This window comes from Centroberyx gerrardi, chromosome 7 (assembly GCF_048128805.1).
Source record: "Centroberyx gerrardi isolate f3 chromosome 7, fCenGer3.hap1.cur.20231027, whole genome shotgun sequence".
In the NCBI taxonomy this organism is placed as follows: domain Eukaryota; kingdom Metazoa; phylum Chordata; class Actinopteri; order Beryciformes; family Berycidae; genus Centroberyx; species Centroberyx gerrardi.
This window is the reverse complement of record NC_136003.1, coordinates 7,533,769-7,560,087: the sequence shown is the minus strand read 5'-3', so window position 1 is coordinate 7,560,087 and position 26,319 is coordinate 7,533,769. Positions and strand designations below refer to the sequence as shown.

Here is a 26,319-nt window from a genome sequence, read left to right as displayed (position 1 = left end):
ATTTAAATGCCACTCCACCCCGGGGGCCCCCGCTCTTAATTACGGGGCCCCGCCGCCCCCACCATGTCACTTCCTTAATGAGTTCATGGCCTTACGACCTCGGCTCCTGCGCAGTGGGAATGTAGGGTAGCGCTGCTCCAAACTAGCTGCACAATTAAATATAGGAGACAGAAAGACAGGTAGCCTACTCCTGGATGATGGAGGGAGGGGAGGAGGAGGAGACTCTCGACCTAGGATGTCGTCAGAAAGGATGACATTTTCAACACCAGGGTTCCCACTGGCATTCCTGGAAGATTGTGGAAATTTGGGGGGAAAGTTAGGTAATTAGATAAATTCTCAGGCGAAGTCACATAAAACTATGGAATGTTACAGTTATAGGAATATGCCAGTCTATTCTACAAATTGTTTCACACATTCATTGCATTAGATGGCAGTTTTCAGTTGCTTTTCTCTACAGCAAGCCCAACTTTAGTGCAAGTCAGACTTTAGACATTTTCTGAGCTGAAAAATAAGATAAACAAACCAGGAAGGATTCATATTTTAGGTCATGGAAGTGTTTTGACATAGTCATAGAAGTCATGGAAAACTCATGGAACCACCTAGGTGAAGGTTAGTTTTTTAACATAATATTGTACAGGTTGACACAACGTTTTGTTTTGGTTTTATGACCCATGCACAACTGCAGAGCATCAACTTTTCAGGAACTGAGCTTGAACGTAAACCTTTTTTTTTTTTTTTTTTTTTTTTCTTTAACAATACATTTTCAATGGTTGGGCCTGATCATGGTGGCCATGCAACATGGTCTAGATGTGCCAGAATGAATGGCAAATCCTAGTCCATTCAGCTCTGCTAGTTTTTAAGCTGCAAAACAAATCGCCTCAATGAGGACATTCTTTCAAACATTCATACAAAGTGTATTCTAATCTAGTCTGCTAGACTAGTAAATGGTTTTTGGGATAAAATAAAAGTATATGAATATCATTTTTCTTTCCGTTTGTATGTTCTTTCTCAATATTATGTATATCCTCCTCTAGAGAGATGAGCTTCTTATGAGCGCAAAATGAAATTATTTGCCCTCCAAATATTGCTTGCTAAGGCTTTGTTACCAGAAGTGATTCAATATTTTGTTTTACAGAGCTAAAAAAAAAAAAAGGCCTAGTCTTCTAACAAACAGGTTTTTAGGAGAATTAGTTGGATACTTAACATCCAAAATTAGGGAGGCAGTGATCTCATAATGTGGCCACCAAATATTTGCAATCCATCATTTTATCTCACAAGCTTCTTGAAGCTGAAGACAGATCAGTACTAGAGTAGGAATCATCTACATTAGAATAAAATGATTCTTCAGGCGCCGGCTATTCCCAAGTGTCTCTCAGAGTCCTTGAAGCTGTGGATCTATCACAAACACAGGCAAGGGAACAAAACGAATGTCTATAGAGGTGAGAGTGAGAGAAATACATAGATAGATACAGTAGATATAGCTGTAGATGAAGACATAAAGCTGAGAGGAGACTAGATTTATTGTATATCATCAGTCACAAGCATAATAATATCTCTCTCTCTCCAGTCACTCCACTCTCATTTTCTGCATATCCCCCATCCTCTCTCTCTCTCTCCCCCTCTCTCTCCGCTATGTATGTTTAAAAGAAGAAGTCAATTATAGATCTGGGTTAATAGAGTGGGTTCCCTGTGGGAGAGGTCCAGGGATGAGATCCTTTAATGAAACCTACATTTCGGGCCTGCGGTCCGCTAATGGTATAGAACTCAGCGTGTGTGTGTGTGTGTGTGTGTGTGTGTGTGTACAGTATGTATGAGAGAGAGAGAGACAGGCAGATGTACCATGAGGGAAAGAAAGAGTGAGTGAGGCTTTAGGAGAATGATCTTGTGCTGCACATGTATGCAGCAGCGCAGCATATGAAATGAGCTGGCAGGTGGGCGTATACATATGGATATGGGAAAATAGATGGTGAGAAGTGTGTGTGGGTGTGTATGTGTGTGTGTGTGGGTGTGTATGTGAGAATGTATTATCTCTGCAGTGAAGAGATTTCATCTAATCTTGCTTTTCTTAATGTTTCCCCTCCTTTCTTGCTGATTTTTCTGTCCTTTGCTGTCTGTGTCTTTGTTTGTCTCTGCATTTGTTTCTTTCTCTTTATTTCTCTTTCTCTGATTCTCTCCCACCCCCTCTATTTCTTTCTGTTTCTCCTCCCCTCCCTCCTTTCTGTCAGTCTTGCTTTTTTCTTTCTTACTCTAATTTTCTTCCGCTCCATCTTTGCCTCTCTCTCCCTCCCTCCCTCCCTCTCTCTCTCTCTCTCTCTCTCTCTCTCTCTCTCTCTCTGTCGTTTCCGTGTGTCATGGCTCGTCTCGTTATCCCGGGGAGACGCCGCGTTCCGATTGGCTGTCGCCTCGCCGTAACCCGCGGCAACTCGCACACCTCCGAAATCTGATTAGATATTCCTCCTCTGCCACGCCTCCCCCTCCCTCCCCAGTCCCTCCACCTCCCCCAGTACACCCACGCAGCACCAGTCAACACACACACACACACACATGCACAGTGTCAAACCATTCTAACATCAAAGCACTTGTAGAAACAAATAGGCTCTCATATCAGTCAGATATGGAGATGAACACACATGCGCACACACACACACATAGTGACAGTACAAACATGTATGTGCTCATACACACATACAGTATATGCGCACAAAGAGACACACAAACACTCAGTGAAAATGCATACCCGTACAAACAATGTACACACACACACACAGACAGACAGACACACACACACACACACACACAGTGAAGGGCCTTGGAGATGCTGTGATCTAGCTGCTGCTATCAATACCATCGATGTTTTGCTGTTTTTATGAGCAATCCATTTTCCTTACTACCAAAAACCTGAAGTGTTTGACCTCAAATCCTTCTCAAAATCCATATATTGATGGAACAATTGATAACGAATGTTCTCATTCACACAGTCACTGATTTGGTTGTTTTCAATATACTGCACAGGGAATTGGGTGAATTGAATGATGTATAGATGATTCAATCTTGAATTGAATGATCTTGGTTGTTAAAAACAATATATATCCGTTATAAAAAGTATTCACCTTCCTTTTTTTTGACAATGTCTTGTGCTACAAAATTAGTTCAAAATATATTTATTTGGACTTTTTGGTCTAAAATCTACAGAAAGTGCTCTTTTCTATCAAAGTGGAGAGAAAGTCAAAACATTTAAAGTATAAAATGCTAGTATGTAAACTTTTCTGTCTCTCTGGCAAAAACATTTCACAACATATTTGATTCATTCTTCATCTTTAGGAAACAGTAAGACATCTTGAATACATTTTCTTGTCAACACTGCTGTAATTTCAACTTTCTTGCGAGGAAGTGTTACCCCAGGTCCTTTCCACACATGTTAATAGGATTTCAGGGTGTATGGTGTTTTCTGCTTCAGTGTTCTGGAGCGCAGTGTGGGATATCTGTGTCAAGTTATGGAGGCAAAAACTAAACCACCCTTAATCCATTCTTCCATCACCATACATAAAAGTACAGGGGAAGCACTTTTCAGTAGTTCGACAATTTTTTCATTGTCGTCAACAGCAAAATTAGAGAGGAGAAAATGCATGTGTAGCTCATCCTCTATACTTTTATATACATATGTAATGGAAACCTGTCATTACTTGTTCTAAAATGCTAAACATCAAATTGTTAAAACCTCATTTCCCATGTTTCCTTGTCTGTGGAAGGCAGAGCGAACAGAGGTGACATGGTTATCATTTCTGCGATCACATTGGAGAGCAAATGAATGGATTATCTTTCAACAAGGGACAGTTGCAAAGTTACAACGTTGTTATTTGAATAATATGGAAGTCTCCAGCAGTGACCGTTCTCTCCAGTTTCAGTTTACATTTAGATATATAATATAATAATTTATATAATTTCTGAAAAATGCTAATGCCTGGCATTTGCTCAACAGGCCATCTTGAACACCTTTTGCTCTGATTAAAAACAAATATATATTTTTTTAAATTCTTGAATTTAGAAATTGCTGTGGTCAGTGTTGCGGTTCAGATTCTGTCCATTTCTTATTAAAAAGCTCTTGTTTGTTGGTGACCAAGTTAGCGCTACAGTCACACTGCAGTTTTCAAGATTTAATCATGAATATGGAATTTTATGAGACACACTTTGCTTAAAAAAACCTGTTATGTGTCTCTCTGGGCTAATATGCCGTTACCTTTCTCCACTTGTTCTCTCCATCTCTTTACATTGCTGAGATGTGTATTGTGACTGGGTTTTTTCATCACAGTGAATGCCAGAACAACTACAATTGTGGTGTCAATCTGATAGAAGAAGTGAGCAAAAGTTGTGCATGTTACTTCATATGTTGTGGTGTGATCAGGTAGAAACAAACAAAAAAAAAAAACGCTTTGAAACGACTAGCGCAACCGTCGTCTTCGAGAGAGGAGGAGGGCTGACGAAGTGATGGAGAGATTGCAATTAGCATATGGAGGGAGGGAAGGAGGAGAGGAATTAGATACATGGTGTGAAGATGAAATTACCACCCCCGGCCCTCTCTGTCTCCCTCCTTCCCTTCTCTCTCTCTCTCTCTCTCTCTCTCTCTCTATCACTCTCTTTCATCTTTCACTGCTCCCGTAATGCCATTAGGCCTCTTTTTCCAAGAATGAATGCATGCCATACCTTTCCCAATTAACAAGGGATCCTATAAATAGCCTCTCTCTCTCTCTCTCTCTCTCTCTCTCTCTCTCTCTCTCTCTCTATCTCTCTATCTCTCTCTCACACACAAACACTTACATTCCCAGTGGGAGAATTAGAAGCCTGAGTTGCATTTTATTTATTTTGTAACCACTGCAGCCAGCCGCACCTCTACGTATTACTTCATGCTTTTTTCCTGTAGGGAGTGTGTACAGTCTGTTCTTGAATTAGAGTGGAAAGATTCAAATATTTCAGATCGATATTGAAATATAATTTGAATAGTTCTTTGCCGTCTACGCTCCTCATAGGGACACACCAAGTTTTCAGCAAATCTTTCATTAACTTTCCATCGCACAATAAGAGGAAAGGTAGTTTCACCTCTAAGTTTCCATTAGTAACAGCTGTCTGCTACAGTGCTTTTGAGCAATGCAAGCTCATACCATCCATCACATAGTGTACCATTGCACTGCAGTGAGCTAAACAGACACTGGACACTCGAAGGGGGAAAGTGTATTCGTTCAAGACTCAATGAAGTGACAGAAATGGAAGTAGAGAGTCACCATTACATCCAAAAAACATGGCCGATGAAGAGTTTCTTCTCTATGCAGATTTACTCCTACATATTTGTTTGTAAAGTAAAATTTTTTGCTCTTTTCAGCCATCATAAAGCGCAAGAAAAGCATCTGGCAGTCACTCATTTGAGACACAAACGTTTTATGATGTTGGGTTAAAACCTTGTGACTCCAATTTTGGGGAATTTAATGTTTTAACTTTAATTAAAGGATTACATGGTCTGCTATGGGTTGAAAAATATTGTACCATCCCAAGGCTTATGAAAAAAATTTTTTGGATAAACTCTAAAAGTCACGGTCGGAAGAAAAGTTGGCATTTTGGAGATACAAGGTTTTCACCCGACAACAGCGATATGCTTACTCAGTTTTACTTCTTAGCGTTGGAAAACAAATGGGCTTCAGTGGCCTCTAATGCCACTGTAAAAATGTCAGAAAGTCAGTAAGCATTAACTCGAGGAGGTGGAACTGCAGAAAAAAAATCAATAAAAAAAAATCAAAATAGTTCTTTTTTTTGACAGTGATTCTGAGACTGGGCCCTCTCTGCTGTCTGTTGTGAACCCGCCTGTCTGTCTGCCTGTCACAAAGCATCATGAATGACATGACAGGATGTGTGTGTGGGGGGTGTGTGTGTGTGTGTGTGTGTGCGCGAGGGTGCGACTGATGTTGTTGATAGGCAGGAAAAACAGCGGATAGCCGAGTGTTAGTCCAAAACAAAGGGAAGTAAAGAGTGAGAGGAAGCACAGTGACAAGGAATCAATGGAACACTCAAAACAATGTTGTGTAGTAGAGCTGATGGACGGCTAGTCCACACTGTTGTGGGGAGCAGGCTTTGACTCTAGATGTGCAGTAACGTAACATATGCCACGTACTAGACTTATCCAACAGCACCACACAGTACCGTCTGGTTTTTTTTTTGCGTATGTGTGGTCCCAGTGGGCATCGTAGTACCATGCTCTGCTCATTCAGCGATACATATGGTGTCTGTCTCCTACTGTTTTAATCACTGCTTCTTGAGGAGGTTGCTTAGGCTCCCCAGCAAAATGAACGGCTTGTTTCATTTCACTATTATGTAAGGATGGGATGATGTGCTTATCTCACTATATGATTCGATACACGAGATGCGGTTCACGATTCAATACAACCACGATACGATGTAATAAATAAAAGTTCAGTGATAACAAAGTCTGATTGTGCAGAATTGCAGTTTATATGCAGTTTATTTCTGAGCCACAAACCTTTCTAGCGATGCCATTGGCTGCTAGAATGTAAACAACAATTTAAAAATGTCATTACAAAGTGACAATAATATAATTTGGATGGAGAGCTTGTGAAATTGTGATGGTCAAGGGTCTCATATGTGATTACTACAGCAGAATAAAATGGAGCTAATATCACCATATGTATTGTCACATTTTTGTATCGCGATATATTGAATTTCGATATATCGTCCCATCCCTACTATTATGTCATTTGCCAGCGGTCAGTGTACTGAAAAATGTATAAGACTTTAACAATGGCTCTTACTCTCCTATGTGATGTCCACTACTATCAACCAGGGTCAGAAATTAAAAAGGTCTGAGGGCAAAAATGCCCTTGAAACTTTATAAAATTCCCATGAAATAAAAAATTACAGGGCAACAGTTGGGAGTAGATTTCACCCTGTTGGGAATTTTTTTCGTTGAGTTGTCATATATTCCCGTTTGAATGCCGTCCCCCCCATGGCCCACCGTAGGTGATTCATGAGCCTATGACAGGGGGAATCTTCTTTCCGGTGCGTTCTAGGTGATAAAACTGAAGCCGTTTTTGATCATAAAACTACTGAGTACGCAGCCTGCAGCAGTAGTAGCAAATATAACCCAACACAAACCATTGCATCAACAAAAACAACAACCAATATTGTAAAAAAACTGAAGATTGCCCTCCAAAAAAGACCAAAATGCCTCTAAAAATCAGATCAAGGAGCCAAAAGCGACCCTCTGAAATAAAAGTTCATATCTTACGCTGGTATTGACAGTCATGCAGTTCTGTGAGCAAAATCATATGTTAAAGTTATTTTGTGATAAGATGAAAAACTTTAAGAACACATGTTAAGAACACTATTGATTTTATGCTTTTATGCTAGATCTTCTACAGGATCTGTCTCTACGGGTTTTGAGAATATAACCAAGAATGATGCTGTGCTTCCCGTATATAGTTTTTGCAGTTATGGTCATTCAAGTTTTGGGTTGACTGGTCTGACATTCATCCATGCTAAATCCCACATTTGGTTATTGTGATAAAAGTCACATAGTCATATAGAAATCCATGAATGTAAATGTTAGTCCTATATATCTTTTTGCTGTGAAAATGCGCATTGGAAATGTTCTTTTATTTACACATTTCCCTTAGAAATGGTGGAAATGGTGGATACTCAGTCATTACAATCATATATGATAGATTTGACTGATTGATTGATTGATAGATTGATTGATTGATTGATTGATTGATTGATAGGTATTGTACTGTCATCACTCCCATTTTTTTGGACTGACTTTTTTTTATCCTGAATCTGCAATCTGTCTTTCTACTGATTATCCATCAACAGCAGACCGCTTGATTTAACAAAGAGGAGGTGGGCAGGAAAATGATTGTCAGCTCTCTGTCCCTAAAATACATAGTAACCATTTTCCTGCCATTTCGCCTGCGTTTTTGTTCCCGATCGCATCTTTCGACTTATCAAGGCGGATGTATTTAATCGTTTTGTGCTAATAAAGAAGCTGGCACCCTCCTTCGTCGCTCCTTGTATCGCTCCCTTGGCTGTCTGCTGTTGTTCCTCGCCTCGGCTTCAGCGGCACAATGTTCCCTTGTTTTTCAGAGGAACAAAAAAACAAGCAGGAGGTGGTCTTGTCCTTGAGAAACAAACACACACAGACACACACGCACAAAAGCGAGCGTTAACACGCAGAAACCCACACACCTACGCACATGCAATCACAGGCGCAATCATACAGACTTCAGTACTGATAAGCGCACACACACACACACGCGCGTGCACGTCTGAAGACACCTTGGGGAGGCTGGATATAATTCAGGCAGTGGCAGCCTAAATTAAACATTATTTTCCAGGACAGGTGTGGAAGTAGCCATCAGCTCATGAAGGGAAAAGGGACGTTAACGCCAGATACACACACACACACAAACACACACACATACGAAAGACGTAACATGGTTGATACTGCGTGATGTACTTCAACTCCTATGTTGATGTACCCACTGTTGGTTTTGTGGTGGGTGGGGGGGGGGGGTGTGTGTGTGTGTGTGGGGGGGGGGGCTTGTGGTTTGAGTCAGGGTGAGGCTGAATGCAAAGCACAAAGCACAGCCTCTCTGTGGCCATTGACCATCAGTTACATGCTTAGGCTAGCGGTGTGTGTGTGCGTCCGTGTGTGAACCGCTGGAACCGGCGACACCCACAGCACTGACATGCAGGTGTGTATGCCCACTGAGCCGTGGTTGCAGGTGTCACTCACTCAGTCACTCACACACACACACACAATAGACATAAATAAACTGTGTTTCTGCCCTAGTTACGCCTTAGTTACGGTCGTGTGTGAAAGAGGAAATGGCACCTGAGTTTCCCGTTTTCAGCTGAAAGCACATAATTATCATCCATGTTATAAATATTGCAAATATTCATTTTGTTCAAGGACTCTTCAGCAGGACAAATAGCTGTTGATGGGGACTGAACCTGTGACATTGCACTTATTGGTCTCTCTAACCACTAGTCCACCCTGCTGCCATGCTTGTGTGTGTGTAAGTGTGTGTGTGTGTGTGTGTTTTGATAGTGTAAGTAGATTCCTGTGAACTCTTGCCTACCTGTCTGCTTTGTTGTTTTAATTCAATGGGGTTTTAATAAACTTCATGGAAAGCTGGCTCCACACAGAGCTCTCTTTTTCTCTCTTGCATACACACACACACACACACAGGCCGTGTAGGTGGCTGCCTTTGTGCTCTTTGTGAGTTGTCAGCATCGTAATTCTGATGAAGCATATCTGATCAGCCACATTGCAATGCGTGTACGTATACACACACACACACACCGTGCACACACACTAATTAAGGCCCGGGGCTGAATTATGAATGCTAGATTGTCCAAACACACCAGGTGCACACAGAGAGAGGAAAATGAGTGGAAATTAGAGAGAGTGATAAAGATAAAGAGGAGTGTCTGTATGTGTGGTGGTGAAAGAGAGATGCGAAGGAGAATCAAAGGGAGGGAGGGAGGGAGAGAGGGAGGGAAACTGCTGTTCACTTGTAAACAGCAGATTAATTCATTCTCAATTTAACGTAGATTGACCCCAGACTTGTCTCATACAGTACCATGTGGTGTAATTCTTGTCATCTTCTCTCTCACTCTCTCTCTCTCCCTCCTATCTTTCCTGTCAATCAAGATTGTATTTATTATATTTTTTCACATACAAACCAAATGGCTGAAAAAATGATTACTGACAGAATAATAACTGACTTTGGTATGTTTGGTTCAGCATATCCCATGCACAATATAAACTCTTCCCCATCTTTACAATGTGCATGTTATACTGTACCCACCAGTAAAGGATAACTCCTGACATTTTAAACCCTGGACCCTATTTTCCCATCATTTTCCATCATACCAATTGATTCTGATCAAAATCTCATCAACTGCTTCACTATAGAGCTACTTGCACTCTAACAATGCCTTTTTCAACATATTGATTGAACACTCTGTAATGACACACTTTCTTTCTTTGTAATGAGACATCCCACTTTCTTCCTTTCTTTATTTTTTTGTTCAATTCGATTCAGTGAGCTTTATTGATATGACATGACTCTCTCTCTCTCTCTCTCTCTCTCTCTCTCTCTCTCTCTCTCTCTCTCTCTCTCTCTCTCTCTCTCTCTCTCCCCCTCTCTCTCTCTCTCTCTCTCTCTCTCTCTCCCCCTCTCCAGGACCCAAGGGCAAAGCATAAGTTTAAGATCCACACCTACTCCAGCCCGACCTTCTGCGACCACTGTGGCTCTCTGCTGTACGGCCTCATACACCAGGGCATGAGATGTGACCGTACGTACTCCACACACACACACACACACACATCCACTATATACTGTATCATGTATTTACAGGTATACATTTTTACATTGTAGACCTTTAGCTGATGCTCTTATTCAGAGCGACTAACGGTGAGTGAGGAGGTAGGAGTTTTGCTCAGGTACAGTTCAACAGTAGAAGAAGCTATTGCAGGGATCAAACCTGTGACCCTTACATTACAAAGCAATCATTCTAACCTCTAGGCCTGGCTATCGCCCTTGTATCAGTATTGATACACATCCTTATATCAGTGTTGATCCATATCTTTTTATCAGTATTGATACACATCCTTACATCAGTGTTGATCCATATCCTTTTATCAGTATTGATACACATCCTTATATCAGTGTTGATAAATATCCTTATATCAGTGTTGATAAATATCCTTATATCAGTATTGATACACATCCTTATATCAGTGTTGATAAATATTCTTATATCAGTGTTGATAAATATCCTTATATCAGTATTGACATCTATCCTTATAACAGTATTGATACATAGCCTTAGAACAGTATTGACGCATGTTCTTATAACAATATTGACACATATACTGTATCCTTATATCATTTATGACACATGCTCTTATACCGGTATTAACACATGTCCTTACGTCAGTATTGACACGTATCCTTATAACAGTATTGACATTTATCACCATAGTAGCATTGACACATATTCTTAAATCGGTATTGACACATATCATTACATTGGTGTTGACATTTTATATCAGATTCAGCATATACTGTATGCTAATATTGGCATTGGCATATATTTTAATGTCGGTATTAGAATATATCAGAATATATTGTAACAGCTGTACTGGCACACACATTCATGTAGACAATGAATCTAAGTCCACAAAATGTACTCTTAAACACAGAATTACAAACGTGTGTGTGTGTGTCCGTGTGTGTGTGTGTGTGTTCCAGACTGTATGATGAACATCCATAAGCGCTGTGTGGCCAACGTGCCCAGCCTGTGCGGGACAGACCACACCGAGAGGAGAGGTCGCATCCAGATCACCGCTGAGGTCAAGACCAATGTACTCACCGTTACCAGTGAGTAGACTACACACACACACACCCTCTCAAACTAAATACCAGCAGCTACAAAGACTTGGTAGACTGCAGTCGTCTGTCTCCCTCTACTGGTCGAACTACAGAGGTGCAGGATCCAATAGCGCTGATCAGATTAAAATATAGGTGTCAAGACTGAAAGTACACTGTGATTACAAACTAGAATTAAAGTGACACAATACACTTCATAGAGGCTGCATTTGTATGTAGGCCTACTGTATTAAAAGCTGAGTAGCAAATTGTCAGGCTGATTCAAGTGTTGACGGAGCAAATATCCTGATATGGGATTAGGTTGGAAAACATGTGCCACCCATAAGTATTTGCATTAAAACGTTCACATGAAAGAGGTGGGGTTTGCAAACAAATAGCCAATCACCTGCAACATGGACAGATACAGAGCACTGTATTTAATATGAGATAGGATGAAACCATTGATCACCATGGGGAAATTAGGTCATTGCAGCAGCGGAATATGAATCAGCAGGGAAAAGGAAATATCATATAAGCACACAACTACAATATTAAAAGAAGCAATAAAAATGATAGAAAATAAAATAATCAAACTATAAAAACAATGGATAACATTTGTGTCCTTCTCTTAAGAACAAACTGTAATGAATAAATATGAGCAATATAAAAACAGTGAAAAGTAACAGTGTTGCTGCTGCCAAGGCTAGGGAGGATTGCTGGAGGAAAATTGCAAATAGTGTAAATGCGTAAATTCTTATCACTGCCTGTCATTAAGGCACAGTGCTCATTGTTCCAGACCCCTAATGTGATGATATTGTGTTGTAGAATATCGGATAGAAAGTGGTTGGGGCATAATGGTATGTATGTAATATCATGTTTTGAAGTTGCTGAACCATCTGACCTTAGTAGTTCAAATCATGGTCAATTTTTTTCTTTTTACCCAACTCAGACTGTTTCTGTGGTTTCCTGCGATTGAATGAGCTGAGTCAGATACATTTACACAATGTGTCACTTTTATTTTGCTCCTGGGGTAATGACTGATAAAAAGCATCATTCAAGGGTCACAGACAGCTATTAGTCTTCTTGCCACTACAGCACCAAACAGAGCATCACTGGGATTATTCATTACCGCTGGGAAATTTTTTAAATTTTCTTTCTTGTGATTGTAAAATCACCGGTTAAAATCCCCAAGACCAGCTGGGAACATCTGGGTGGGGAAAGTCAATGAGAACCGCTCCTCCCTCCCTTAACTACTGCTGTCAAGCTACCTATGAGCAAGGCACTTAAAGGGAAATTCCACCACGTAGTCTTACACCATTAGATATCATCCATTTGTGATGCTCAGTGCTTAGTCAACCTGTCTTGTCTACTATTTCAGTTAGTATTTCCTACACTTCCTAGAATGACTTTTCACAACCCCCAGAGCACAGGCATGAACTTGTTGCTTTCAGTCACAGGTGGGCGTATAGGCATATAAATAGTTTGAAAGTGTGATCATTCAGCTGTGGGTTTTGCATGTAAATGGAGACAGTGATAGTGACAGCATAGTAAGAGAGTAAGAGTCGGACGGCCCACTTATTCAAAACAAAACATGTCTTGTGGCTGCATTGCATTCTGGTCTATTGAGGCTGCTGTCAGTGGAGAAGTTGGTCTCTCTCCTCTTCTACAATGGATTTCTCCATTGTGGATTGTTGAACGTCGGTGCAAAATGGCGGTTCTAGAAAGAATCCCTCGCTCTTTGATTCTGAGGGAAAACCTGATTTTTACTGTTGATGTTTTAGATGGCTGAAAATTTTCTGCTGTCAAATTCCATGCTGGAAATATTTTGACGTGACGTCACTTTGTTTATGTTTGGCCGGTTATCCGTGGGAATAAGAGAAGTACACCACCCAGAGATGCAAGATATACCAGCAATAACTGTTTTTAACAGTTTGCAGTGCTTGCGGGTGGATTTTTCCTTTAACCCCCAGCTGGCCCACTGAGGTTGTACTGGGCAGCTCCCAGGTGTGAATGTGTGTAACTGTATGAATGTGAAGCAGAGCGTTGTTGAAAATAAATAAATTTTGGATAAATGAATGTTAAAAAAAAGAGTAAGTCATCTTATTCTCTGCAGCTGCTCTTAGAATGACTTTTCTAGAAAAATGTGACTTTTTCTTCTCTTTTCCTTTTCTTGATTTCATGTAGAAGTTAAGCCCAACCTCCCTCTTTCACTTTTGCAGGAGAGACCAACATGGTCACATATTCTGAGCAAGATGAATGCAGCATAATTGCCTTTGAAGTGTCCTTACTGTATACTGTATTTGACTAAGTTTCTTGTCTGAAAAAGTCTAAGTACTCTCACTTAAAGGGGATGGGGTGAATGCAACCCTCACCTCTTTCCTTAACAGAAACTCTGCAGTGCATCCCCTTTATATTTAACAAATAAAAGGAAAAATGATATAAAGCAATTTCACCAGCCCCTTGTTAAATGTCAGGTTGCCTTCAGTGCCTTGTCATACCTCCAGGTGGCAGCAGAGGTTTACATTATGTCTGCTGTGTGCCTGTCCATTCAGTTTAAATTGTCTCCCAAACCAAAAACAAAATCGCTGACTTTGTTGATATGGAATTTAATACAATACTGTTAATTGGATTCAGAATTTAATCTAATTCCAAATCAAATGTAATAAAACTAATTTGCTCTTCTGCTAAATGAGTTCACACACACACCTCAGCCAGAAAAGAGTAACCTAGCTTTACCCCATCCAACCGAAACTTCAAAGGCTTGTTATCTAGTGTGCATACACTGTTAATCCCATGAAAGTCTGACTACTTTTCACTATGGCTGAGTGGATTATCCAGTGGCAGCCTACATACAACTGCTCCTGCTTCAGCCACGCCATTCATCCTCACCCAAAAGTAGGAGATGCCTCATAGATAATGAAGGCAAATGCAAGTAGACCCCCTTCTTCTTTTTCTTCTTCTTCTTCTTCTGGACTTGCTTGAAACCATGGAGTCTCACCGCTCTCACAGTCATAAGTGAATCACTTGTCCATCTTCCAGTCTATCTTTCATACACCATATGAGTCACCTAGCAAATCAACATGGAAAGCAGCAGACCGAAAAATGAAAAGATGGGCTGAAAAATTACAAGAAAAGAAATTAAGTCCCTCAAGGCAGATATGACCAATTTACACAAATTCATTTATTTGGTAGCACTGACATCAGTGCAACCAGTATCAGTTATGCTAACATCCACGTGCAGCAGCATAATGTTGCCACTTATCTGAGCTCACATGACTGACAAAGCGACCAACAAAGCAGTAAATATGACTGAGAAACATTATACTGATATGATATAATAATGGGAAAGTCAGCTGAGATGTGATGTTTAGGGTGTGGAGAGCATGGAAGCTGTATCAACAATTGAAAAGTGATGTATTATGTTATTGTTCTATGTAAATAATTAGTCAACTTCTAATTGTCACACATATAAAGCAACTTTCAGCTGATAAATTAATGAAAATCCAGTTTCACTCGGTTTGGATTTAGAAAGCCACAAACAGTTTCTTTCTTTCCATTAAAGATTAAAAATTAAAATCAGATTTTCAGTTCCAGTGCGAATGTAACCTTTGAGAGAAATGATTTGGTTTCCTCTGGGCTCGCAGCATACAGTGTATAATATCAATATACAGGATTTGATGATGTAACTATCTTTTGATACAAGCATAAATACAAAAATATAAACAAGAACCAGCTAAAAGCTAACACTGTGAAAAACTTTCTGGATGTCCTGAGAAGGGCCTTGGTTATTGAGCAAAACAATCCACTTCTTGGACGTGCCTGTTAATGCATGTAAAAGTCTTTTCCACGCATGGTCTTGAGTGCAGTCAGGGTTTTCATTTCTCTCTCTCTCCGGTTCCCACGCTCCTAGACCAATCATTAGCTGGGATTTGCACTTTCAGACTGAGGGAAACGATAGCAGAGCAGACTGTTATCACACACAGACTGCAAGGACAGCAGCGAAGGCTAAGACGTCTAATTAAACGTTTAACAGTGCCGCAAAATAGAACAGAACAGAACAGAATAGAATAGAATAGAATAGAATAGAATAGAAGGGGACTGTCAAGGGAAACTATCTCATTGCAGGTAGAAAGCAGTAGTAAAACACAACTAGTGCTTTGGTAAATAGAAGAATAATTAAACTCTCTATCACACTCTGTTCCGCTTGGCTCTACTCTGTTCTTATTCTATTTTCCTATGTCTGATGCTTCCTTGCCTTGTGTATCGAGCTCAGAGGTTCATTTTATTCTCATCTGCTAATCAGTCTCAGTGGGAAGAGTAGAGCAAGAGACTAACAGACTAGAAATGAGAGTGATATCAGAAAACTGCACTGAGCTTGTGTTTCACTCCCGTTTCTGACTGGCTGTGACAGTATTTTCCTCTCGTTTTCCTCGTGCTTCACCCTTAACATGCAGCAGCAGCAGGAGGCGCAGTACTTCTTTGCATCCGCAGGGGTCAGTGTGGAGCCATCTGCAGCCTGCCGCTCACATTGCAGCGGAACAGAGAAGAAATGCAGCACAGAGAATGAATTATACGACCACTAGGAGTGATTCCACAGCTTAACCTAATAGTGGCTGGTTGGAATGGCTGCTACACTGAGAAATGCATTTGTGCCGTGGCGTCTGATTTTATGGTTAGCCTGCTCATTGGTTAGCAGGGTTGTGACTTGAACCTAAGCGATTTACCGAGCTGTAAAGTGGCACTTTATCGATCCCTGTAGGGAAAATCTCTTTTCACTTGCCCCGCTGTCCATAGGGAGGTCAGAGGTCAGGGACAGATACAGAGCAGCACCTCTGGAGCTGGTAGGGAGGCAGTGTCTTGCTTAAGGACACTTCAGCAGGATGGATGCATTGGGCGATCCCCCCTACTCACTGGGTGTATTCTGGGTGGCATTGTGAATAAATACGTATGGTAGGCTACTGGGCCTGTGTTCCCTAAGGCGCTAATGATTACTTTAGGTGCATTGGCTCAAAAGCAAAGCGGCATCAAAAGGGACACGGACCCCGCACACCGGCCCGTTAAGACATCAAGCCTCAAAAATACATAAGAAACTGAGAATAAAAAAAAAGATTATTTTTATTTGATGTTTTTATTTGCTATTGCGCTAAGTGAGCAGGGAATGTTGCAGTAGTGCACCTCATACGCACTAATTCAAATCTAATGCCAGTAAAAGCATAAATGAGTGAGTTAATCACCTCGGTTGAGATTTGTAAAATTCAGCTATAATGTATAGATTGGGCAGCAGCCCACAACTCACTGCTGCACCGCCATCTTGCACCAAAGCCAGCTGAGCCGGGATTGACTCGTGGGTTAATACATTACTTCTGACTGGCAAAGCTGAACGCCGGCTGATGTTAGGCATACATTCTGACTGGTGGAGTGGACGAAAGTGGCAGCGATGTGGCAGGGACAGGCACATTTACTCTCACTCATAAATTGGGTTGTCACTACCAAATTCTGGCAGTTCTGTACGTAGCCGTGAAGAAATAGCTGTATATGAGCATCAGTCCAGACTGCAGTTTGCCCTCAGTTCATTTTGTTACGCTCGGCTTTCCAAGCATGAGGAACTGCTGGCTGTCAGATGTCAACACCTGTCTCCTTATACCCATAAAACCATCGCTGCTCCATAACCCAAGAGGAATTATCTGGGAAAGCCTTCACTACTGTTGGAGGATATATGCGGGCACGGTGGACTTGTACAATGGCTACACCACAGTACATAAGAATCCTACTAAGACTCCTATGAGGCTGTTTCACATGGGAAAAGGTGCACTGCCAACGCCCACGCCGATACTCTACTGCCGCACATATACAGTATTCTGCTGCTACTGCACTCTTATCTCCGCTCACCCTCCCTGTAGACACACACACACACACACACACATGCTGCCTCTCTCTCACTCACACATATCCACGCTCACACCCGTACACACTCATTTAAATTAGCATACTGTATGCAAGCAAGAATTACATGCACACACAGTCACACACATAGAAGCTTGCAAGCGCACTCGCACACACACACACACACACACAGGCTATGCATACGCACACGGATACAGATACTCACACACACACACACACTCCCTGCCCTCTATATAAGTGTCCTTTGAGACTATTTGGCATGCTACCCTCTTTATCTCTCCCCTCTTTCCCCTCAGAGTCAACCAGCGTTTGATGGTCACTTTAACAGGCATCATCTAATATTTATTAACCTGCTCCGCCGAGGGTTGAGCGCTGGTCGTTTGCTCCGCGCTGTGGTTAACCTCTCGTAGCTTAGCTCAGCGTGGCACTTTTACAGCACGAAAACCTCATTTGTCCGATATCTTGAGGTTTTCTGACGCTGCGAACCTCCCTTCCTGCAAAGTGTCTTTTCAGTATTGCCGGCCCAGTGGATTCACACACTTTCATTACTTGAGACAAAAGTTTGCAATGTCCCCTTTTCTATGTTGAAGTGTCATGGACTTAGGATTCATGAAACTCACAAAAACAGATTTGGTTATCTCAAGAATGCATCTTTGTCAATCTGAAATTTGAATTTTTATATGAATAAATGTCTTGCTACTCTCTATCGCTGATTGATGTAACTCAATCCTATACCCAGCTAATGAAAGCTTGCCTACGGCAGCAGTAGTGCAGTTTGTTTAGAATCAATAGAAGAAGAACTGGGTAGTTAGCATGAGCAGCCATTTCATTTCCACTTGTAGCCACCATGCTAAAAAGAAAGAAAAGAAAGAAAACTGAAATGTTTTACTCAACTTTCTCCCAACTCCATTTTCCTCACAATAATTAAAATTTTTACAAGGTCTGACTCTGGGCTCTGACCCAAGCTTTGACAAACGTTAGCATAGCCTAGCTTAGCCTAACTTGGCTTAGCTTTAGCATAGCTTCCTCTGCCATTCCCCTGCCTGTCATTTCTCCTGAACGACTGCATTAAATACATTCATTATTGAGCTACATCTGTTAAGTGCTTTGTGCTGTGTGTGTGTGTGTGTGTGTGTGTGTGTGTGTGTGTGTGTGTGTTTTCTTGTATATGCGTCTAAGCTTTCTAGCATGTGTGTGTCCTAGTGTGTGTGTGTGTGTGTGTGTTGTCTTGCACGTGTGTGTGTGTGTTGAGTGCTTCCCCGGTGAGCTGCCTAAGAAACAGCAGCACCAGCCCTACTCCGCTTCTGGTAATTGGATGTGACCTCACAACTTGACCGGCAACAACAATTACACACACACACACACACACACACACACACACGCTCAAAACTCAAGCACAGGGGACTTTACGCCTCTGGAATACAATTACAGCCCAATAACAGACAGCCACAAAAGGAGGATTAGTGTTGCAACTGGCAACCTTCATCTGTCTACATGGTCATTACAGACAGATCTGGCAACCCCAAGGCTTCAACCCCCAACTCAGCTCTGAGGGGTTCTGACGTGTGTGTGTGTTTGTGTGTGTATGTGTGTTTTCTCTTTCACACCTTCTCCTTCTCTTTTTCTCTCTCCCTCTTCCTCCTTCCCCCTCTCCTCGCAGTCAAAGAGGCCAGGAACCTGGTTCCCATGGACCCCAACGGTCTGTCAGACCCCTATGTGAAGCTCAAGCTGATCCCAGACCCCCGCAGCGAGAGCAAACAGAAGACCAAGACCATCAAGTGCTGCCTCAACCCCACCTGGGACGAGACCTTTAAATTGTAAGGGCTTTTTACAACATCTTTAATGGTTTCAGTTTTTTTTAAAATTATTATTGAGGAAACTACTTAACTTGTAAAAGACATCTCTCTCTCTCTCTCTCTCTCTCTCTCTCTCTCTCTCTCTCTCTCTCTCTCTCTCTCTCTCTCTGTCTCTCTAAAACATTATCTATAAGGGTGCATTTAGTGCAACACATTATGCTATGTGTTGCACTAAATGCAAGCTATGAGTAACTGTTGGCTATCAGATGTCAACAACTGTCTCTTTATACCCATAAAACCTTGCGTTTTGGAGGCGTTTCTTGTAATTGGTACCAGTCGCACTGCAGAAACTCGCATTTTCGGGCGTCTTGTTGTAGTTGCCACCCGACTTTGAATGACATTATTCTCACCAGCCCAAACAAACCAAACTAAAATACTTTAGAGAGTTTGAATAAACCCCTCCAAAAATGCTTGGACATTGCTTACCACTGTATATTTATCATGTTTGGTGAATGAAGTGCTTCTAATTGTTAAAACAGAAGGATACTAGCACCCACAGGTGCTCTTGGCGGCCAGAAATTGCACTGGAAAGACAAAAAACGAAATATCGAGACCACAAATGGGTTCCCCTGGCGTTAAAAACCCAAGCCCAGGCTCATGTGGGTTTGAAAGTTAAAAAGCCTTTAATAGCAGAAGGCTCAAAGACATCAAAAACCAGCTAAGCGTATCAGCCTAGGCCTTCATCAGGGTGTTGATTCCTTGTCCTTGTCCTTCTCTCCCAGCCACCTGAAGGAGTACGATAAGGACCGCCGCCTGTCGGTGGAGGTGTGGGACTGGGACCTGACCAGCCGCAACGACTTCATGGGATCGCTGTCCTTCGGCATCTCAGAGCTCCAGAAACTAGGAGTGGACGGATGGTGAGATGAAAGGAGGGGTGGAAGAAGGGCAGAGAGACAGCACAGGTACAGGCGGAGGGAGAGAGAGAGGGAGAGTGGGGGAGAGTAGAGGTGACCTTGTTCATTACTGCACTGTTGGAGAAATACTTTAGTTTGAGCTCCTCTTTTTATTCTGGTGATACTCAGTGCCAGAGCGCCTCTACCCCCCTCTCTTTATCTCTGCTTCTTTATCTCTCTATCTCCCCCCCTCTCTCTCTCTCTCTCTCTAACTCTCTCTCTCTGTATCTCTCTATCTCCCTCTCTCTCCCTCTCTTTTCGCTGACACCGCCCTGTCAGGGTTTTTAATGAGATGCCAGCGTTTGAGGTGGAATGGGAGAGATGCCATTAAAAACCTGATATTCAGAGAGTGAGAGAACGTGTGTGTGTGTGTGTGTGTGTGTGCGCATGTGCGTGTGTGCGTGTGTGTGTGTGTTTTCCTCTGCTCCATCTGTATGTAGCTCCAAAGCCTCTCGCCTGCTGGCACCACCAGTTCTGAGCCAGACTACACAGAGGAACAGGGCGAATGAGAGAGAGGGATAGACAGAGACAGGGAGAGAGAGAGAGAGAGAGAGGAACAGAAGCTCTGATGTTGAACCTCTTACAGCACAGATCTGATGTCATGGCTGTCTAAACAGGGGAAATCAAATACCTTGTGCTTTACAATAATAATAATAACTAGTAAACATGTAGTCCTCCATGAATGATGCAAGCATCCCCTGAGCCAATCAGCAAAAAGATGTATCATACCTCCAAGTTTCATAAAAATTGGACGAGTGGTGTAGCAGTTATGGCCTTTCAAAGATTGAAATTTTGACATTTAATTATAGCACCCCCATCAGGCCAATCAGTGCAGTTTTTAAACACCTGAACGCAGCGCCAAAATGTATCATCAAAATTGAACCAGTGGTAACTGAGATATCTCATTTGAGTTTCAAATTTTGACCTTTAATTATAGCGCCTTCATCAGGCCAATCAGTTTCATTTTTTAAACACCAGAACACAGTAACAAGGTGCAACATCCTTGCCTGGTGCTAACCAGAATCAAAGAGTCTGGGGACTTTCTTTGATAGCGTCACTATTGAGGAGGCAGGTGTTGTCGTGATTGGAGCAGTTCCTGTCTGATTAGTCTTGTCATTCAGTGATTGGAGCCCACGAAACTCCTCCGTCCTGTGGGGGCGTTTATCAGTTAACAGAACAACACAGTTTACCTGTGAACAACACAACAACCAGCTAGACCGCCCATCCAGCTGTAGCTCGCTTCCAACTGCGTCCACTGCTTGGTCCAGTGATATTTATGTTCTCCATGTTGTTGGTAAATTCCACGCGCTTGGCAACTTAAAGGGTAACTTCGGTATTTTTCAACCTGGACCCTATTTTCTATATTTTTTATCTTTTTGTGTCTAAGTGACTAAAGGGGACAACAATTTTTTAAATTGGTCTAGTATTGAGCGTGATCGCGTCAGCCGGCAGCCACGACTGACAGGCTCAGATTGTTATTCTAAGTGTCTGACAACATTATGGAAAGGACCCTACAGAGAAATGAAACGTTTTTCTTTACCTTTCGCTTGATCCTGTCTGTGTGTAACCAAGTCTCACTCAAGTCTCGCGAGAGTTGAGTTGTTGCAGTTACACACAGACCGGATCAAGCGAAAGGTAAAGAAAAACGTTTCATTTCTCTGTAGGGTCCTTTCCATAATGTTGTCAGACACTTATAATAACAATCTGAGCCTGTCAGTGGTAAAAACAAGCACTTTTAGTGGACGTATATTGACGGTGCGATTTGCCCCGTCGGATTACATTGCAGCTCGTTTCGCGGCTGCCGGCTGAAGCGATCTCGCTCAATACTGGACCAATTTCAAAAATTGTTGTCCCCTTTAGTCACTTAGACACAAAAAGATGGGAAAATAGGGTCCAGGTTGAAAAATACCGAAGTTACCCTTTAATGATGCTGCCAGCCCGCCTATACTTTCGTTTGAGTGACATATCTGGCAACCAGTCAAACTTGACGATCAGAGGTTAAGCATATTCTGAGTGGAGCATATTGTTCAGCTCCGTCTCAGGTTCACCTTCCAGCTACAGCTGCATGGGAAGTCTAGCTCAGTAGGCTAGGTCTATACAAGCTTCCCAATGATTTTTGACTAACACCAGTTAGTAGACTCCTCTCTCTAATTTTTGTGGGTCCTGACTATGTGCATAGATCCAAACATACATACAAGGCACAATGTGAGAAAAATGACTGATAGAGCAGTTGACAGTATGACATTAAAGTAATAATCTGTGACATTTTAAAGGAATACTTCACTGTCTGCTCACCCTCATGCTGAAATACAGGTGAAGTTTGTTAGTCCATATAAGACAGGGAGTTGCCAGCACAACTGAAGTCAGTGGGGTTCAATTCTTTAGACTGACGTGTAAACACAGAACTGGGAAAGACTGAAGCGTGAATGTTTTTGATTTCGTTAGATGTGTACTAAATAATGGTGTAGATATGTGGGGCCCGGTTCTTTAGAGTTCCAAAAAGAGCAAAAAAATGACCATAAACTTCGCTCCATACAGCTCATGCAGCATAATCCAAGTCTCCTGAAGCCAAACGATCGCACAGTGAGTGGAAAAGACCGATATTTACACCATTATTTAGTTAGTTCACATGCATCTTCACCACTTCCTTAATATAAAAAATGTGACTTTCCAGGGTAGGAACCTACAGGACCTTACTTTTCTTAGAACATGAAAACCTGTGAAAATGGAACATAGGTTTACCTGTGTGAGAGATCTGTGTCACTACAGCATTAACACCCAGTAGGCCGTTCTTTACTGTGACCATGGGTAAGAGGCGCATGGCGTGAGGATGATGCCGCGAGGTATGAGGTGTGGCCGAGTGTTGTCAGACGTAATGAGCACAGCATGTGAAAATGTGAAAATAATATTCTATTGATTGTGTGAAATTATAGCAATTTTCTTGTAGGTAAAAGCAAGCAAAAGGCGTCTTAAGTGTGAGATTTGGGCCCATTGCTATCAGGCTTTGCTAGATTACTGTGAAGGAGAATGAATTACGAAATGATTAGCCGATTATTCTTCAGGGCTTATTTAAACGGGCGCGCTCGCCGTCAGCGGCTTCAGCTAAAGGCATCAGTTAAATGGCTAAATTGTAAATACTAATTGTGAATTGGTTAAACTGACAATATTCTCTCTCTCTCTCTCTCTCTCTCTCTCTCTCTCTCCAGGTTTAAGCTGCTCTCCCAGGAAGAGGGCGAGTACTTTAATGTTCCTGTTCCTCCAGAGGGGGAGGAGGGCAACGAGGAGCTACGGCAGAAGTTTGAGGTGTGTGTGTATGATTGGATAGTACACACTGGGTCCTGCACTCGTTGGCAATTGTGTGTGTGTTTGTATGTGTCAATGTTTGTGTGGGAGTGCGTATCTATGTGTATGCCTGCGTGTTTGAAACTATATGCTCGTGAATGTGTGTGTGCACATGCATTTACGTGTGTGTGTGTGTGTGAGACTGTCTCTCTAGGAGAGCTGTTAGCAGTTGGCAGGCAGACTTACCATCCGGTCTGGCACGCTGCAGGTCCAGACGTGTGTGTGTGTGTGTGTGTGTGTGTGTGTGTGTGTGTGTGGCTGACCGGTAGGCCCACTCATTAACACATTTGGCAGAGGAGAGGATAACCCTGCTCTGTGCTTCTCTTCTTTTTTCTCCTCTTTTCCTTTTTCCTCCTTCTGTCTCGCCGTAGCCTTACATGACTCTGAACCACAACACATCAGAGACTCATTATGAAATGTATTGATCACAGTGTCTAGCAGTGATGGTCGGGGGTAATTTAGCTTTTGTTCCCGCAGCTGTCCCTTTTTTAGTCCCAGTTTTGGTTCTGGGATAGGTTTCAGCCTCAAAGCTACAGTACACTTTCTCACGGTAAAAGCACTAATTCTTAACTTAAGACCTCTGGAAATAAATAATGAGGAGAAGAAGGTCATAGTGTTGTTTAGGTAGTACAGTCCTGTTTCTTTCAGTTGAGGAATATATAAAAATTCCAGGTGTTTTTATCCATGGCTGAATCCTGCTTTTATATGATCTTGTTGAGTCAAGTTCAAAGTTCAGTGGTTAGGATTTTACCTGGTGCTAAATGAAGAGACCATATCCAAGTTTAGCATCTTTACACTGATTTCCACTCAGTTTTAGACTTGATTTGAAGATTTTACTGAGTCGGTGTGAATGCATGGAGCCAGTAGAAGGCGAACGTAGCAAGATGGACACAACTTTGCTCTAGATGCACTATAATAAAAATCAATACACTGAAATCATATAATGTCAGAAAACTGCGCACTTCTTGGACCAAAATTTCCATTATTACCATGATTTCCCACCAGTGATCATACCAGACACCCAAATAATATAAATAGTCATTTCAAATAGAGCAAATCTAGGACTTCTCAGTTAGGTAGGATGGGACTCTTTTCTCTGCTGCAGCCCCACTTGTTGATTTAGGCCGATAAGTCAGCTGTGAATTTACATACAAATCTAAATCTCTTCTTTAGACTTATTTCTCTAGACTTGCTTTTATGCGATGGTTTATCTTTATCTGTCTTTTATTATTTTTTGTCCCTATGATTTTATATCTTCCAGTCCCTTCCTTTTATTTGTTTTTATTCCATATATTCGGTTATTTCTTTTGTTTTGATGTGAAGCTGTAGTTTTAGATAAGTGCTGAGTAAATATACTTTATTATTATTATTATTATTTAGTTAAGAGTCTGAATGGTGCCTTTGTGGAGAAGTATTACAGCCCTTCCTCTCTCCCTCTCCCTCTGTCTCTCTCTCTCTCTTCCTTTTCCCTTTCTTCTATTTCCTTCCCTCTTTCTCCTTCAGTTTATCTCTATTTTTTCCTCTTTCACCTTCAGAGCTCCCCCTTCTCTCTCTCTCTGTCTCTTTCTCTCTCTCTCTGTCCCTCCTTCTCTCTCTATCTCTTTTTCTCTCGCTCCGTCTCCTCAAGGTCATGGTCCTCAGACATTCACTGAGACACATTCTCTAGGGGCGAGCTATCACACACACACACACACACATACACACACACTAGCATGCATGCAACCTCTAGGGTGAAGCTATCAGAGAGATGTGTGGAAGCCAGACAGAGAGAAAGAGATAAAAAGAGAGAGAGATAGAGGGAGAGAGATAGAGGATGGGAGAGAGTGAGTGTGGGTGTGAGGGAGGTAAAGGGAGAGAGGGAGGGTGAGAGACAAAGAAAGAGAGTGATAGAGAGAGAGAGAGAGATTGCACGTGTGTAACATGACCTGCATCCCTCCATTTCACCCTATCCAGAAATACACACACGCACGAGGCAGTCACAGTGATAAATAATGCATGTTGCATGTGCACACACACACACACACACACACACAGACACACACACCCAGAGGCAGTCATGCTCAAAACGTTATTCAGAGGAAGTTAAGGAGCAGAAAGCTAATATCCTAAAACTGGCTATTCTCATTTAGAGCAGAGACACAAGGCTCTCTCTCTCTCTCTCTCTCTCCTCTCGTCTCCCCCCTCTCTCTGTCTCCTCTCTATTTCTTCATCTCTCTGTCTTTTTTCTGTCTTTGTCCCTCTATTTCTCTATTTCTGTGCCTCTCTCCTCTCCTTTCTCTCTCCTCCTCCTCCTCCTCTCTTTTCCTTTCTTACACACACGTAGAGAATAAGGGGAGGAGGCTTGTAGTTAATGCAGAGGGAGAGGGAGAGAGAGAGAGAGAGAGTTGAATCAAGTGAGAGGGAGAAGTGGAAGAAAGGTGGAGGTGGATTGAGGTGTAGAGATGGGAGAGGGAGAAAGACTGGCAGAGAGAGAGAGAAGAAAGAGAGGGAAAGAGAGAGAGACATAGAGAAAGTGTGTAAGAGAGAAAGAGAGAGAGAGAGAGAAACATTAATCTCCGAAGGCTCTGTCTGAGGAGAGCGTTGCCTTCAGCATGCTCTGCTGCTCACAAATACCCCTACTGCTCCTCCGTGTGTGTGTGTGTGTGTGTGTGTGTGTGTGTGTGTGTGTGTGTGTCAGAACAGATGGAGACAGATAGAGCCTTTTATCCATTGATGAGTCGAGAAGCGTACGGGTGGCATCGCTCGCACACATAGCTGCAGTGCCTCACGCGCGCACACACACACACACACACACAAAAATGACAGACACCCAAACACAGAAACACATACACAGATAAACCATGGAGAAATGGACACGACACTCACTCACACACACACACACACACA

General features: G+C 42.1%; 1 protein-coding gene across 1 annotated transcript in view; it reads left to right on the top strand.

Moving 5' to 3' along the window:
* Positions 1–26,319, top strand: part of LOC139921870 (protein kinase C beta type) — a 97,410-nt gene that overhangs the window by 34,439 nt on the left and 36,652 nt on the right. The window contains exons 4-8 of the mRNA XM_071912251.1: positions 10,251–10,362; positions 11,322–11,450; positions 19,003–19,159; positions 19,921–20,055; positions 23,298–23,394. Coding sequence (XP_071768352.1) covers positions 10,251–10,362; positions 11,322–11,450; positions 19,003–19,159; positions 19,921–20,055; positions 23,298–23,394 — 630 coding nt within the window. The remainder of the gene's footprint in view (positions 1–10,250; positions 10,363–11,321; positions 11,451–19,002; positions 19,160–19,920; positions 20,056–23,297; positions 23,395–26,319) is intronic.